Source organism: Podarcis pityusensis, assembly GCF_964106645.2.
Source record: "Podarcis pityusensis genome assembly, chromosome: 5".
NCBI classification, from domain to species: Eukaryota; Metazoa; Chordata; class Lepidosauria; order Squamata; family Lacertidae; genus Podarcis; species Podarcis pityusensis.
In genome coordinates this window covers 8,730,815-8,745,203 of record NC_138032.1, presented here as the reverse complement: position 1 = coordinate 8,745,203, position 14,389 = coordinate 8,730,815, and the positions used below count along the sequence as shown (strand labels likewise).

The 14,389-nt window shown below is 45.7% G+C and overlaps 1 protein-coding gene across 1 annotated transcript in view; it reads right to left on the bottom strand.

Annotated features, from left to right (window-relative positions):
* Positions 1 to 231: 231 nt before the first annotated feature.
* KNG1 (kininogen 1) overlaps positions 232 to 14,389 on the bottom strand; it is a 29,649-nt gene continuing 15,491 nt past the window's right edge. The window contains exons 4-11 of the mRNA XM_081008035.1: positions 12,615 to 12,787; positions 10,669 to 10,776; positions 6,878 to 6,959; positions 5,776 to 5,942; positions 3,979 to 4,086; positions 3,441 to 3,530; positions 2,014 to 2,058; positions 232 to 1,522 (exon numbers count right to left, since the gene is read on the bottom strand). Of these exons, the coding sequence (XP_080864161.1) occupies positions 986 to 1,522; positions 2,014 to 2,058; positions 3,441 to 3,530; positions 3,979 to 4,086; positions 5,776 to 5,942; positions 6,878 to 6,959; positions 10,669 to 10,776; positions 12,615 to 12,787 (1,310 nt within the window). The 3' untranslated portion in view covers positions 232 to 985. The remainder of the gene's footprint in view (positions 1,523 to 2,013; positions 2,059 to 3,440; positions 3,531 to 3,978; positions 4,087 to 5,775; positions 5,943 to 6,877; positions 6,960 to 10,668; positions 10,777 to 12,614; positions 12,788 to 14,389) is intronic.

The following is a 14,389-nucleotide window of genomic DNA, read 5'->3' as shown; positions in this document are numbered from 1 at the left end:
GAGTCGTCATGTTGGATTTCATAACCAACCTATTTTTGAAAAATTCAAGCTTTCAGCTGCTGTGGTTCATGAAGTAGTGGGTGCCTAAATTTAGCGAGGTTTATCACTTTTTAAATTTTGTTTTAACTCTGAGTTTGAGGCCCAGAGGCATTTGGGAAAACTGAGTTTCTCTGGCCAAGCCTTCAAAGACCTTCCTGGTTCGTTGCCAACAAAGTATATTTAGTACTTGAGTGCTTTTTCAATGCTTGCTTTATTATTTGCAATAGCCAGGGAAGAGAGCGCAGCTCAATCACCAAATGTACTTTGCATTAGAGTAAGTAGGCTACATTGCTTTCATCCTTACTGTTTCAATGCTGGAACATTCTACTGATTTCAACTGAGTCGGGGCGGGAGTGGGAAATAATCAGGTGCAATACGCTAGATCATACTTGGAATTCATTCAGAAATTTACTGGCTAACAAGGCTGCAGACAAACATAACACTATTGGTGTAGCGAGGTTGCTCAAAAAGTGCAATTAGGACATTCTGTTCAAACAAATGATTCTTTCCAGGGATTGGTACAGAGGCAACTAGTTCTGAGAATTTGTTATAGGAGCCATCTATACATTGCAGATTGGCAGGTTGCCTATGATATACTGAACCTACCACCCCCACGTCCTTGGAACACTTTGGTAACTCTTAAATTTTGCTTTTTCGTCCCAGTGTAAGAAAAGGAGGAAGAGGACAAATGCTGAAATAAATAATTCGAAAAACAAAACAAAAAAAGCATGTGAGAGGCAAGGTTGCTGACTCAACGTTTAAATTTCGGGGTTGCACACCTGCCAATTGCATTGCAAAAGGGGGAGGCCAGGCTTGCCGTGTGGGAAAACAATTTGCCGCAACTCCTGTTTCAGTGTTATGTTTGCACGCAGCCTTAAAATCCGAGTCACTTTCCCACTTCAACTGCTGTGGGATTTCATGAATTCCTGAAGAAATAATAAACTGGTTACAGAGCATCTGTGAGATCAAAATCGAGGGAGATTGACGGGTTGGGAGCTGGTGTTGTTTCGATCGGTTCAGCGGTGTCCACAGAGGGAGGTAAAAGATCTTCGAGTGTGAAGTCACGACTAGGTTCCTGAAGGGCTATAATGGGTTTCCACGGTTTCCCTGGACACTTAGGAGCTGGTGGTTCTGGCAGATCCGGTAAAGGTTCAAACAAAGAAGGTGGAGGTCCACTGATGTCTTGTGGTGTCTCAGCTTCCTCTTGTTGAAGCACGTCTAAAGTAGGTAGCCATTCTGGGATTTCAGCAGCTGGTGTAAGTGTAGTTTTGTCTTCATCAGATTCTTCAGAAGACTTGTTTTTCGGCTTGCTTTTGGGCTTTTTAAGGACATATTTGTGGCTGTGGCCATGTTTGTGGCTGTGGCCATGATTGCTGCCAAAGCCTAGGTTACAAGCCCCACTTGGTTCACCTCCGCTTGTTCCTGTGATGAGGGCTAGACCAGCCCTTCGGAATGGGGTGTAACCTGGACCTCTCCTCATAAGCTGAAAAACCATCACAATGTATTTAATTAGGTGCTTAAAACAGACCAACACATCCCGGAAGTCAAGATTGCGCAAGAACAGACAAGAATTAGACTTAACTATTAAAATATGGTGGAATGTAAATTGGAAACTCGGACCACGCTGAATCCAGGACCCCACCCCCCCACAAGCCCCAATAATGAACTTTCTGGAAGTTGTTCTGAACTTTGAGGGCATAGCTCCACTTCAGGCTTAAAACTGGTTTAAAAGCCATTCCCTCAGCCCAGACAGGGATCTACTGAACTGCAGTTCTATGAGGGGAAGTTCAGGATTTCTAACAGAATCCTCACTAAACTGCAAATCCAAGTATTCTATGGGAGAAGTCACAATGAGTATTAAAATTATGAGTTTGCAGCAACAGATGTGCCCAGAGTGACTAGACTCTAGGGGTGGCTCCAAAACTGCTAAAGCATAACACGTCCCCCCCCCCCCCATTATTGTGTTGCCTGTACCTGCATCATGTCTGGTTTCTTCAAGGGCTGGCTTTCTTCTGTTTCCTACAATGGCACACAGAAAAGCAAGTCTCTCAGATACAGCGGTATCTCTGGTTACGTACTTAATTCGTTCCGGAGGTTCATTCTTAACCTGAAACTGTTCTTAACCTGAAGCACCACTTTAGCTAATGGGGCCTCCTGCTGTCGCTGCCACGCGATTTCTGTTCTCATCCTGAAGCAAAGTTCTTAACCCGAGGTACTATTTCTGGGTTAGTGGAGTCTTGTAACCTGAAAGCGTCTGTAACCTGAAGCATATGTAACCCGAGGTACCACTGTACATTGGGCTAAGAGCATTAAGTCTTATAGGCCAAATGCAATCAACATCTTGACTGGAAGAAGAAGAGTTTGGATTTGATATCCTGCTTTATCACTACCTGAAGGAGTCTCAAAGCGGCTAACAATCTCCTTTCCCTTCCTCCCTCACAACAAACACCCTGTGAGGTGGGTGGGGCTGAGAGACTTCAGAGAAGGGTGACTGGCCCAAGGTCACCCAGCAGCTGCATGTGGAGGAGGAGGGAATCGAACCCGGTTCACCAGATTACGAGTCCACCGCTCTTAACCACTACACCACACTGGCTCTCACTGGAGCTCTAAAGACTAGAAGAACTAGTATGGGAAGTGGGTCCTTGTCTCTCTCCAGTCTGTACCAAACCACACCAAACCTTCAAGCCAGTTTTCTGCACTTTGATGTCCTTTGGATATTGTTGGACTCCCAACTCCCATCAGCAACATCAGCAGTCTGCAATGATGAGAGTTGTACTCCAGCCAGATGCCTTCTAGATATCACTGGACAAGACTGTTCCAAGTTTATCTGGCTCGTTACTATTTCAATTTCTTACCTGCTCTTCCTCTAAGGAGAGGTTACAGCAATTTAAAATTCAATATTAAAAACAGCAGTGCCTCATCTTAAAACTCTATCACCTGGGATAGAGGTATTCATATGACAAAATGGGTTGATGGCCCGTCTAAGAGGACTCTTGGGCTGGGGCAGACAGAAGGCTGCCAGGATAACTAGATGTGAGGTGACAGGAAAAGAGAGTCTTTAGCAAAGTGTGCTGGGAAGAAGAAGGAGAAGAAAGACTGGGATCCATCTTGGGCTGGCTGGCTGAAGGCTGGCTGGGACAGATGCCTTGGACTCCAAGGCTGCACTGCTATGGGGAACAAGCCCCTCTTGAGATGACCATGCTGCAAGATCTGGACTCCCTCTGTGCAAACAGAAGCTGTAAATAAGTGAATAAACCACATTTCTTAAAGCTACGACAGTCCCTGCTGTGTCTCAATTCTCCAAAGGAACACAGACCCTGGATGAGTGTCTGGAACCCCCTGGACTTTTGCTACCGCTTGGCAGAGTGGGGGTGGTTTTGTAACAGTTTGGATTTTCATACCTCCTGAGGTTCCTCACCACATTTCAATTTGGGCTGGATTTCTGACGTCCAGGGTCTCTCGTAAATAGATGCATAGCAGTATAACAGTTTCTGTAGCCAAAACAAGACAGAGCAGTGGCACATCTCTAGTCAAAGGTTATAATGAAATACAAACCCTGGCAAATTATTATAGCTCGGAATGCTATTGTGAAAGCTTGTGGCATTTTATTATCTGTATTTTTTTAAAAAAAACCTTTTCGTTTATAAACAGTTGTGCTGGGTTTTCATGTGAAGAGGAATAAAATTTATTAACGTTAAGGCCAAAACCAAACACAAATTAAGGCTACAAATCTTAACTGAATTAAATATTACCTAGCATTCAGGTCTAACCAGGGAACTAAAGAAGCTTAAATCAAAGTGAATCAGGAATGGACTTCTCAAAAAGTAAGAATACAAATAACCACATGGATCTGCAATATTCCCACCCACATCCAAATTTAAGATTTATTTAGCGGATTGAAATAAAATATTCATCTTAGAACCTCTCCCAGTAACTTACACTGTCTTCTGTAGTCTGACAATCATCATTCAATTTCGGGACAATTTGCTTAGAGCAATTTGTCTCCTTAATTTGAAAGTGAACTCGGTACATTATTCCAGCAACAACCTGAAATTTAAGGAGAAAGATGATCAGGAAAAGCATGAGTAAAGGGGAATGGATGTTGTAGAGCACACTGTGAATACTTAGTATTGTTATATTTAAAAACAGCGTGGAGGTTGTCAGGATGGCGTTGAGATGGGACACACCTCATGTTGGGAGTGAAGCCTTCACGCAGTTCAAGCGCAGCCTCAAAACCCAAGTCAGGACTTTTGCACAGAAAGGGTTAAGCAGTAGGGGCATGTCTTGCATGAAAATTACTATCTCATCTGGCTTAATGTATATATTCTCATGTGGTCTAGCAGTTAGGAATCCTGATTTTTGTGGGATGTGAAACACAAGAGCAGTCAAGTACAACATCCCTAGAGTGGACATAAGAAGGGGTGTCTGGACCAGCCAGTCGGAACTTCCTGTTTCTCCTTGGCTGGAACAGACTTCTTCTGTATGTGACAAGAGGTGGGCGTGAGCTCACCTGCCCAGGTAACAAAAGAGCAGGACTGGTCAGCCATCTCTCTCTCTCTCTGACCACATTTGTCAAAGAAGCAACATCTGCTTTGCCTAAGATGCTCTCTTAGCTTGCAGCCAAGAATGGACAAAGGAGCCGTCTCCTTATGGGATAGTTTCCAGGTGTATATTACTTTTCTAACTTAAGTCTGCCTTCTGTGATCCAATTGTGAACAGAATGTGTGAGTAAACTCTTTTTATACTTTTAAAGAAGACTGTGTCGTGTCTATCTTTTTACGAGGGACTAAATGGGGAATTACCAAAAAGGAAAACGTATTTTAGAGGCTTTAGTGAGCCTGAGCAAACACATCCGCTGTGCAAGTTTAAAAAAGGGGAAAGTTGCTCTGCTAAATTGCATCCCTGAACATTCCCACAGTTTTCACCCAAGTGGCCCAGGTTTGACTCCCAGTATGGGAAAGTCTAAATTTTGGGGAAGGGCTGCAGCTCAGTGTGATGGGTTGCCTGTTTTGCATGCAGAAGGTCCCAGGTTTCATCCCCGACGTCTCCAGGTAAGGCTCAGATTGTCCCTTGCCTTAAACCCTGGGGAGCCACTGCCAGCCAGTGTAGACACCACTGAGCTGATGAATCGTTGGCCTGATTCAGTAAAAGGCAGCTTTGTATGTTCCCATAAGGGACAGGTGGGGCTCATCAACCTGGGAAGGTGACGCTTCTAGTAGGAAAGCTCTGACTCTAAAGCTCCTCTGCCTTGCAGGATATATTTGGGAGAAGAAAAGGCTAAGGAGTAAACCCTAAACAAATTGAGTGGAGTCCCTAAGGTGTTTGGATGGCGTCTTGTATGCCTCCTTCTTGCAACTCCTGCAGCCAAGCTGGTGCCAAACGGATTGCTCTGCTTTCCTTTGGACCACACCAGCGAGGCTGAGAAGGGGGTCTTGGAAGTTGAGAGGTGGGTCTTTTAGTCTGGGCAGCTCAGGGCTTCCATAAACACTGCCCAGGCTTGTGCCCCAGGGAGGCCAATTTGGTGCTGATAACGCAGCAAAAACAACACAGGGGGCAGCGGTTATGAGTCATCAGTCTCTGCAGCCACAGCAGGCGCTGTGATTCCCCAGCGGTTTGACTTCACCCCCTGAGGCACCTCCCATTGTCTCTCGAGACAGACTGAACAGTTCATCCCAATTTGAGTCAATTTTCTTAAAACATTACATTGAAATATAATGGTAGCAACAGAGTTCAGACCTGGCTTGAAGCTTCTGTAATGTTTTCAATTTTGTAATAGAAATTGCCACCACATTGTGAGTTGTATTTCTCCAGGGCAACTGCCAGTGGCTCCTTCAGTTCTGGGCTGTCTGTTGGAATACGTTGAGGGCAACCAGGACAAACAGCGCCAGAAAACTTTTCCTTTTCTGTAAGTAAACGAACAAACATGTTAGATTTCATCAAAATCAAATAATTTTCAAAATGGAGACCTCGCTGCAGGCACCACGCATGTATTGTGACTGAGCACATGCCATGACCACATTCTATTGGTTACAACAGAATGTTTCTTTCAAGCCTAATTTCAGCGGGGAGAGGTGAGGAAGCCCAGAGGAAGCTATAGAAGGCCTATGTGGGTGTCAGGCGCTGGTGGTGGTTGCTCGCGAGTAACCAGGCAGGACTCAGACCTGTCTTTTACAGGTTTTATTGGTGCAAACTACATACAGTGCAGAAACACAAAGTTCATGTCCGTCCTAGTCGCTTGCAGATTCTGGGAGTGGCCCCTTCTGGTTTCTCCCCCAACATAAGAACTTGGAAACCCCAAATCTCTGCCTCCCCTCCTTACGTTTCACCCCTCTGCGTAAGCTGGGTGATGGAAACGGCGTGTCTGTCTGCTGGCCAGCCGGGCTAGGTGAGGTGCTGGGGCTCTCAGTAGCATCTTCGAGCCCTCCCCTCGCCTGGCTATCCCCTTCCCCCTCTGTTCTACTGGCTTTCCCCACCCCTTGACGAGTGGCTGCTCCTCAGAAGCGTCGGAGGCTCCCTGTACCCCCCTGCCTCCCTCGCCAGTCCCGATGGCAGTCCCCTGACAGTGGGCATGGGCGCTGCTGCCATAGCTATGGCGAAGAGGCTACGCTTTGGTCTCCCATCTCCGCATTGTCCTAAGTAAGCTGAGCCTGTGTTCTGTCCTCCGGTCTGTTTCTCACTTATCTCTTTGGCCCATAGGAATTAATGCCAGGTCCCGTGTGACACAGCACTGTGGCCCAAACAGAGCCAAAAAGTGCCCTACCTTTTTTGCCCCCACGTAGAGATGATGAATACTAACTTCACCCCCCAATTTTTTTTTTATAATACTGCAGTTACAAACCTCGAAGGATGCACTTCTGTTCAGCATGCACAAGCTTCCCTTTCAAGTCCACAACGGCATCAACTACGCAACTAGCTATGTGCTGGAGCGGGGACAGAAAGCAAAAAGAAGACAAGGTGAAGTGGTCATTAAACCCCGAAAATAAAAGCAAATGCTGTGTGTTGGCTGCTGCATCTCAAGCTTTGCTCTTCTTTTTGATGTCCTGATGTGGTCCTCTTGGCTGAATTGGAAAAGGAGAAAGAAATCCCCAGATGTTAAGGACATACCACACCTCCCCCCCATTCCCATTCCTTTTTTAATATTCATAGGGCAGCAGGGATGGAAGAGAAATTCGATTTGGTTCATCCTCCCAAATTTGCAGTGTCTGAAACAGTAGAGGTAAAGGGACCCCAACCATTAGGTCCAGTCGCGGCCGACTCTGGGGTTGCGGCGCTCATCTCACTTTATTGGCCGAGGGAGCCGGCGTACAGCTTCCGGGTCATGTGGCCAGCATTACTAAGCCGCTTCTGGCGAACCAGAGCAGTGCACGGAAACGCCGTTTACCTTCCCGCCGGAGCAGTACCTATTTATCTACTTGCACTTTGACGTGCTTTCGAACTGCTAGGTTGGCAGGAGCAGGGACTGAGCAATGGGAGCTCACCCTGTTGCGGGGATTCGAACCGCCAACATTCTGATCGGCAAGTCCTAGGCTCTGTGGTTTAACCCACAGCACCACCTGCGTCCCTTGTCTGAAACAGTACATGAACCCAAACACCGCCTTCAAAATTCACACTTCTTTGAATTTTGCAATGCAGTTCTCCCGACAAGCAACATGCACAAAGCTGCATATACTAGGGCAAAGTGTGCTTAAAATAGATATATTACAAAGAATAACATACATAATTGTGTTAAATTAGGGGGAAATTGGTTTGCAAAAATAAGGTGATATTGTATACAAAACTATGTACATGAGGAGAAACGGGCACTAAATTACTGATGAAATTTCATTTGTATTAAGCTCAGTTCTTGTAAAGGTAAAGGTAAAGGTAAAGGGACCCCTGACTGTTAAGTCCAGTCGCGGACGACTCTGGGGTTGCGGTGCTCATCTCGCTTTATTAGCCGAGGGAGCCAGCGTACAGCTTCCGGGTCATGTGGCCAGCATGACTAAGCCACTTCTGGCGAACCAGAACAGTGCATGGAAATGCCATTTACCTTCCCGCCAGAGCAGTACCTATTTATCTACTTGCACTTTGATGTGCTTTCCAACTGCTAGGTTGGCAGGAGCAGGGACCGAGCAACGGGAGCTCACCCCATTGCAGGGATTCGAACCACCAACATTTTGATCGGCAAGTCCTAGGCTCTGTGGTTTAACCCACAGCGCCACCCGCGTCCCTTGAGTTCTTGTAGTCAAATAGTAACCCATAGTTTAGAAGCTGAGCAGAGGCACCTCATTCCATTTTTCTGCCAAGGGTGGGACTTTAAGATCTGCTCAGTGTATATTCAACTCACACATATGGAGGGATGAATTGCAATTAATATACCCTCTCCTACCCTCTCATGACCTTGTTTCTGTTTCGGAGTTTTTTTTATGTCCATTGCTTCCCTCGAGGCTTAAGTTCAGCTGGGCGGTTCCTTAAGAAAGTTGGGTAGGCAATAGCCATAGCTGTTGGGGCGAGGGGGCGAAAAAAGTACCATGCTTTCATTATGATAGGGGTTAGGGTTTCAATTAGCTCTCATGGCTAACAGCTCTTCCTATGTATTCCTCTTTCTCGTCTACTCCAGCAGTGGAGAACCTGAGAACCTCCAGCAGCTGTCGGACTCCAGCTTCCATGAGCTGCAGCCATCCTGGCTGATGGACAGGGATGATGGGAGTTGTAGTCTGGTGAGCTGCAGTTCCCCACGCCTGCTTTGCAGGATCTCCAAACAATGTTCCTGATCCACATTCCCCCGATCCCCTGTAATCTGGCCTGGACCACTGATGGGGGAATTAGGAGGCAGAATCGCAGAGCAAGAACAAGCAAATCAGCTGTTCTTTCTAACTCAGAGGCATCTCTAACAATGCAGTAGCTAGTAAATTCCTAGCTGAAATATATATATATATCTCCACTCGAAACATCCCTCCTCTGAACTGCATTGCAGATATATATGCTTTAGAGGATCATTTAACAACTTCCTTTTTATGGAAATATTTGCCTGGAGTTAAATTGGTTGCTATCTTAATCTTTTTATTTCTTTTGGCAACTCTTCCAGCACAGCTCTCTTGGCCAAGAGGAGAAACAGAATGAATTAAACTGCTGTTTCCTGAAGTGCTTTTGGCTGCCCAGCCAAACATCCCTGGAGGAAGCTACCGTCTAGGAGCTAGACAGGACTTTAGTTCCCACTTTTGCTATGATGTTGTTGCAGCCCCAGGATCCCACCAGGCTGGTGTTGTTTTTGCAGGTGCGTTCTGCAACACGTCATTGACACAATAATAATGCGTTAAAAGCGGATTTATACCGAAGCGTCCACACATCATTCTGCTTTATTACTTGTTCAGGGATGCTAGCCTAACGTTACTGCAATATTGCAGTCTGGAGGGGCAATATTTGCAGTATAGCACAACAAAACCAGGGGACGGGGGACGGGACCAGAACACTTGTGGTCTGAAAAGATACAGGACTTCAGCAGGAAGCTATGGGACATGTATGGATTAGAAACAAAACAGTATGTCCACCCTGAAACTTTTGCAGGTGCAAACAGTATTGAAATCTTTTTTTTTAAAAAAAATGTTTACGTTCTCATGAAAATTTAACAGCATCTTACTGCTAATTTCTTCCAGTGTGCACATTTTTGCAAAGAATGTCTCCTAATATACACATTTCTGCAAAGCAATTTCCCCATGTGTAATGTGCTTTTGTGTGCTATTTTCACAAATACATACATACATTTATATGCACTCTTTTACCCCAGTATATGCATTTTTGCAGTGCTTTTTCTGGGGGGGGGGGACACACAGGGGTACGCATACCCCTAAACATTTTGTGAATCTTTGTACTTTTCTCCATTTCCTGTATTGATTTTTCCCGATTTGAACTATAAAATAGTGATTTTCTCAAATCAAAATGAGACTACCCCTAAACATTTTTTTAAAGGGAAAAAGCACTGCATTTTTGTATATATCACTTAACTCTAGAATTGCTTTGCAAAATTCAGAGAAGTGTTAATTTCAGTATACGACTGTGTTTTGGTGCGTGTATTGCTTTGGAAAGTGCTAACTTGGTAAGTTTGCCTTTAAATGTTGTGAACTTCACAGAGATATACAGAGAAAGAGCGGTATAAAAAATTTAATTAATAAAACAATAAATTAATTAATAAAAGAAATACCAGCTGAATTGAGTTTTTCCTTCGTCCCTAGGTTTGGTTCAAGAAAAGAAAAAGAAACCCTTCCCTGAACTGGTCTGTCTGCTCTGGCTCCCTGGCGATTCTGTTCACAATCTCCATCATACATTATAAAGGTTGAGAGTGAGGTTAGGGATGGAGGGCCAGCCTCAGGTACATCAAATGCTATCACATTTCTATGCACTCTGTATTTTTTCTGTTGGTTACATACAATTCCATCTGTCTTTGTCCTCCTTCAGACTTATTTCCCAAATTCTGTGTAAATCAAATATGCACATTGTATGCAATTTTCAAAAATACTAATTTGTCCAATTTGTATGTTTCATTCATCCATTGGTTCATGTACGTTTGGTGATCCTAACATTTTGAGGTGTTTTTTGCACAAAATTCTGGAACCCTTCTTTATTCCAGAATAAACAGAGAGGTTCACTTACGCCTTGAGGAAGAGCTTTGCATTCTGCAGTCAAATCTGTAAATTCAGCCTTGGAACAATTTGTCTCTCTGGCCAAATACTCAAAATTATACTTCCATCCAGCCACCACCTGGAAGAAACGTTTAGGAGAGGTTGTAAATGACTCACAAAAGTTCCCCTACAGCTCAAGGGAGATGGCGGTTCTGCTGAGCTTCTGGGCTGGAGTTCTCAAAGTCACAAGGGGCAATGAAACCTCTTCAGGCTGGGGAAGTGAACGTCTCTTCCCATGCTGGACCTTCTGACGCAGTGAGGACCATTGGGAGGGGCTCTGTGGGCAATTCCCACTCCTCCCATTGTTTTTGCTCCAAGTCCACAGTCTTGCTGGAACAAATCTTGGGTTGGGGCAACTAGCTAAAATGTTTTAAAATGTTCTAATTTTGGCTCCTCTGTTTCATTTTTGTCGGGTTGGTGTTGGTTAAATGTTTACCGTCTTTTTCGCTCCATAGGGCGCACCGGACCATAGGGCGCACCTAGTTTTTAGGGGGTGAATTAAAGAAAAAAAAATTTAGTGTCCCCCCCCACCAGCCCCAAAGAGCAAAAAAGCCGAGACAGCTAGCGGGATCCATCCCGCTGGCTGTCTTGGCTTCCTCTTTAGCCGCGTGCAACCTCTCCAGCCGGGAGAGGCTGCACGCAGCTTTGGCAGAAGCCAAGACAGCGAGTGGGATGGATCCCGCTAGCTGTCATGGCTTCATTTTTAGCTGCGGGGCTGGGGCGGGGGAAGCCTGAGCTTCCCCCGACCCCAGCCCCCAGAACAGGTCCAGAAACAGCGGCAAGGTTGCGTGCAGCCTTGCCGCCGCTCCAGGAGCTTGTGGGGCTGGGGGCACGCTCCAAAGCCCGGGGAGCGCAGCGGGAGTTGGCGCTGCACTCCCCAGGCTTCAGGCTGCTATCCACAAGCCTTCGGAGCGCGGGGGGAACTCCCACCACGCTCCGAAGGCTTGTGGATAGCTGCCTGAAGCCCCCGAGCACAGCTCGAACTGCTGCTGCGCTCAGGGGGTTTCAGACAGCCTTGCCTCCACTCCTGGAGCTTGTGGGGCTGGGGGCGGGGTAAGCCTGAGCTTCCCCCGACCCCAGCCCCCAGAACAGGTCGGGGAGCGGCGGTCCCTTCTCCCTCCTGGGGAAAAGCCCACAAGAGCCGCGTGAAGCTTGTGTGAGGCTCTTGGGGGCTTTTCCTGCCTGCCTCCCCCCTGCATTCGCTCCATAGGACACACAGACTTTCCCCCTTAGTTTTTAAGAAGGAAAAACTGCGTTCTATGGAGCGAACAATACGGTAGTTGAGGTTGGTGGTTACTTTAATTTGGGTATAACTGTAAACAGTCTACTATTATTATCACTATTGTTGTTATTATTGTAATTGGTTTCTATTGATTTATTGGTCTGTTGCTTGTATAGGATATTTTGTTTTTAATGTTTGATGTTATGTCACACACACACACACACACACACACACACAGAGTCGTACCTTGGAAGTCAAACGGAATCCATTCTGGAAGTCTGTTCGACTTCCAAGACATTCGGAAACCAAAGCATGGCTTCTGATTGGCTGCAGGAAGCTCCTGCAGCCAATCAGAAGCTGCGAAAGCCCCGTCAGACGTTCGGCTTCCAAATGAACGTTCAAAAACCAGAACAGTCACTTCTGGTTTTGCGGCATTCGGGAGCCAAAACATTAGAGAACTAAGCTGTTCAAAAACCAAGGTACGACTGTATATGTTGTAAGCTGCCCACAGTGGCTGGTGAAACCCAGTCAGATGGGCACGATATAAATTTAAAAATTTAAAATTTATTATTATTATTATTATCCCCTGAAGAGGGTGAGGCAGACCCTGAGGTCATGACACCCGCGTATGGAGACCCAGATGATGTCAAGGGGCGCATGACATTAGGTTCCCTCCACCCCAGACATATACAAACCTGACGCTGGGCTTTCACTATCTCTCCAGCTTCAAAAAGGTTTGGCATTCCGCTCTGGTTGTTATGTAGCTTTATGGCGTGTCTCAAAATGGGCAGCAACTCCAAAATCTTGGTGGATATGGATTGCCAGCAGCCTAGGCATCCGGCATGCACCCTGGTCACCTTGTCTGGGACTGAAGAACAAGCAAAACAAGAACAGCACTTTGCCAGCTTCGGTGAGCTGGTACAATGCAGAAAGAAAGAAATTTCCTGGGGGAAATAGTGGTTCAGGTAAGACATTCACAGTCGATGAACAACATTAAGAAAAATGTTCAACCCTCTTCCCTCAGTGCTGTGGTCCCAGTCTAATTGTGGCTGCTTTTACAGTAATCAAAATTTAAATAGAAGCAAGAGCCCAGTTCTCCAAAATGTAGGGCCCCTCCAAACCTCCCTTTTATTGCACATTCATGATGATTTGCGCTCATGATGGGATCTCAGTGGTCATACGTCACCCCACTTTTGCACCTGCAAAGCCTTAGGGCTGGGCAAACTGCTTAACATCCAGCCAATGCTTAACTTGCAATTGGTGCACATCCTACAACGTCCTGCTGAAATCGTGTGACATTTCCTATTGCAAAGTTTCTGGCTTTGCCCTGCGTTTGTTGCGCTATTATAGTGCCTCCCGACAGTAGTAATGTGGTAGCTTTCAGGAAGCATAGCAGAAGAACTAACGATGCAGAATCAACCGACCATTAATGTATTATTATTGAGTCAGGAACATGTTGCGTAATACACCTGCCATAGAACACCAGTCAGAAGGACCCCTTTGTACTGTACAGCTATAGTCCTGCGGGAGAAAATGAGCATGTGAAAACACTGCTTTTGTTTCATTTTGTTTGTTGTTTTGTTATTCTGCTGCATTGGGCTCCTATGGGAGGCAAGGGAAAAGAAATACTACTCTTCTTCTTTGGCGATCACTCGTAGCTGAGTAAGATTGTCTTCCATAAAGGCTGTTCTCCAACTGGAGCGCTCGCAGGCCAGTGTTTCCCAGTTGTCAGTGTTTATACTACATTTTTAAAGATTTGCCTTAAGAGAGTCTTTAAACCTCTTTTGTTGACCACCAGCATTACGCTTTCCATTTTTAAGTTCGGAATAGAGTAGTTGCTTTGGAAGACGATCATCAGGCATCCGCACAACATGACCAGTCCAACAAAGTTGATGTTGAAGAATCATTGCTTCAACACTGGTGATCTTTGCTTCTTCCAGTACACTTATATTAGTTCGCCTGTCTTCCCAAGTGATGTGTAAAAAATTTTGGAGACACCGTTGATGGAATCTTTCGAGGAGTTGGAGATGGCGTTTATAAGTGGTACTACTACTACTAATAAATTTATTTATGCCCCACCTTTTTAGCTGACAGGGACCCAAGGCAGCTTACAGATAATAAAAAACACAGGAGGTGAAGGACCAGAGGACTGGAGTCGAAGGCAGAGTAGTTCTGAGCACTGTACACAAATAGTCTATCACTGGGCTTGAACATGGCAATTTTTAATTTCATTAATGCTGCAGCATTAATGAAACTGGCAATCTCCCCTTCTCTTGGTCTCCATGGCCATGCGAATTCATCCAGCTATTGACAATAGGGGTGCCAACGTGAATAAAATATTGTGGGGGCTCGTGACACAATGCACCCCCCCTTTGAATGGAAATGTCCCAAAACTTGGGGAGGCGGCCCCCTCAAATATTTTATTGTGGGGGCTGAAGCCCCCACGGTTCCTAGGAATTGGCTCCTGTGA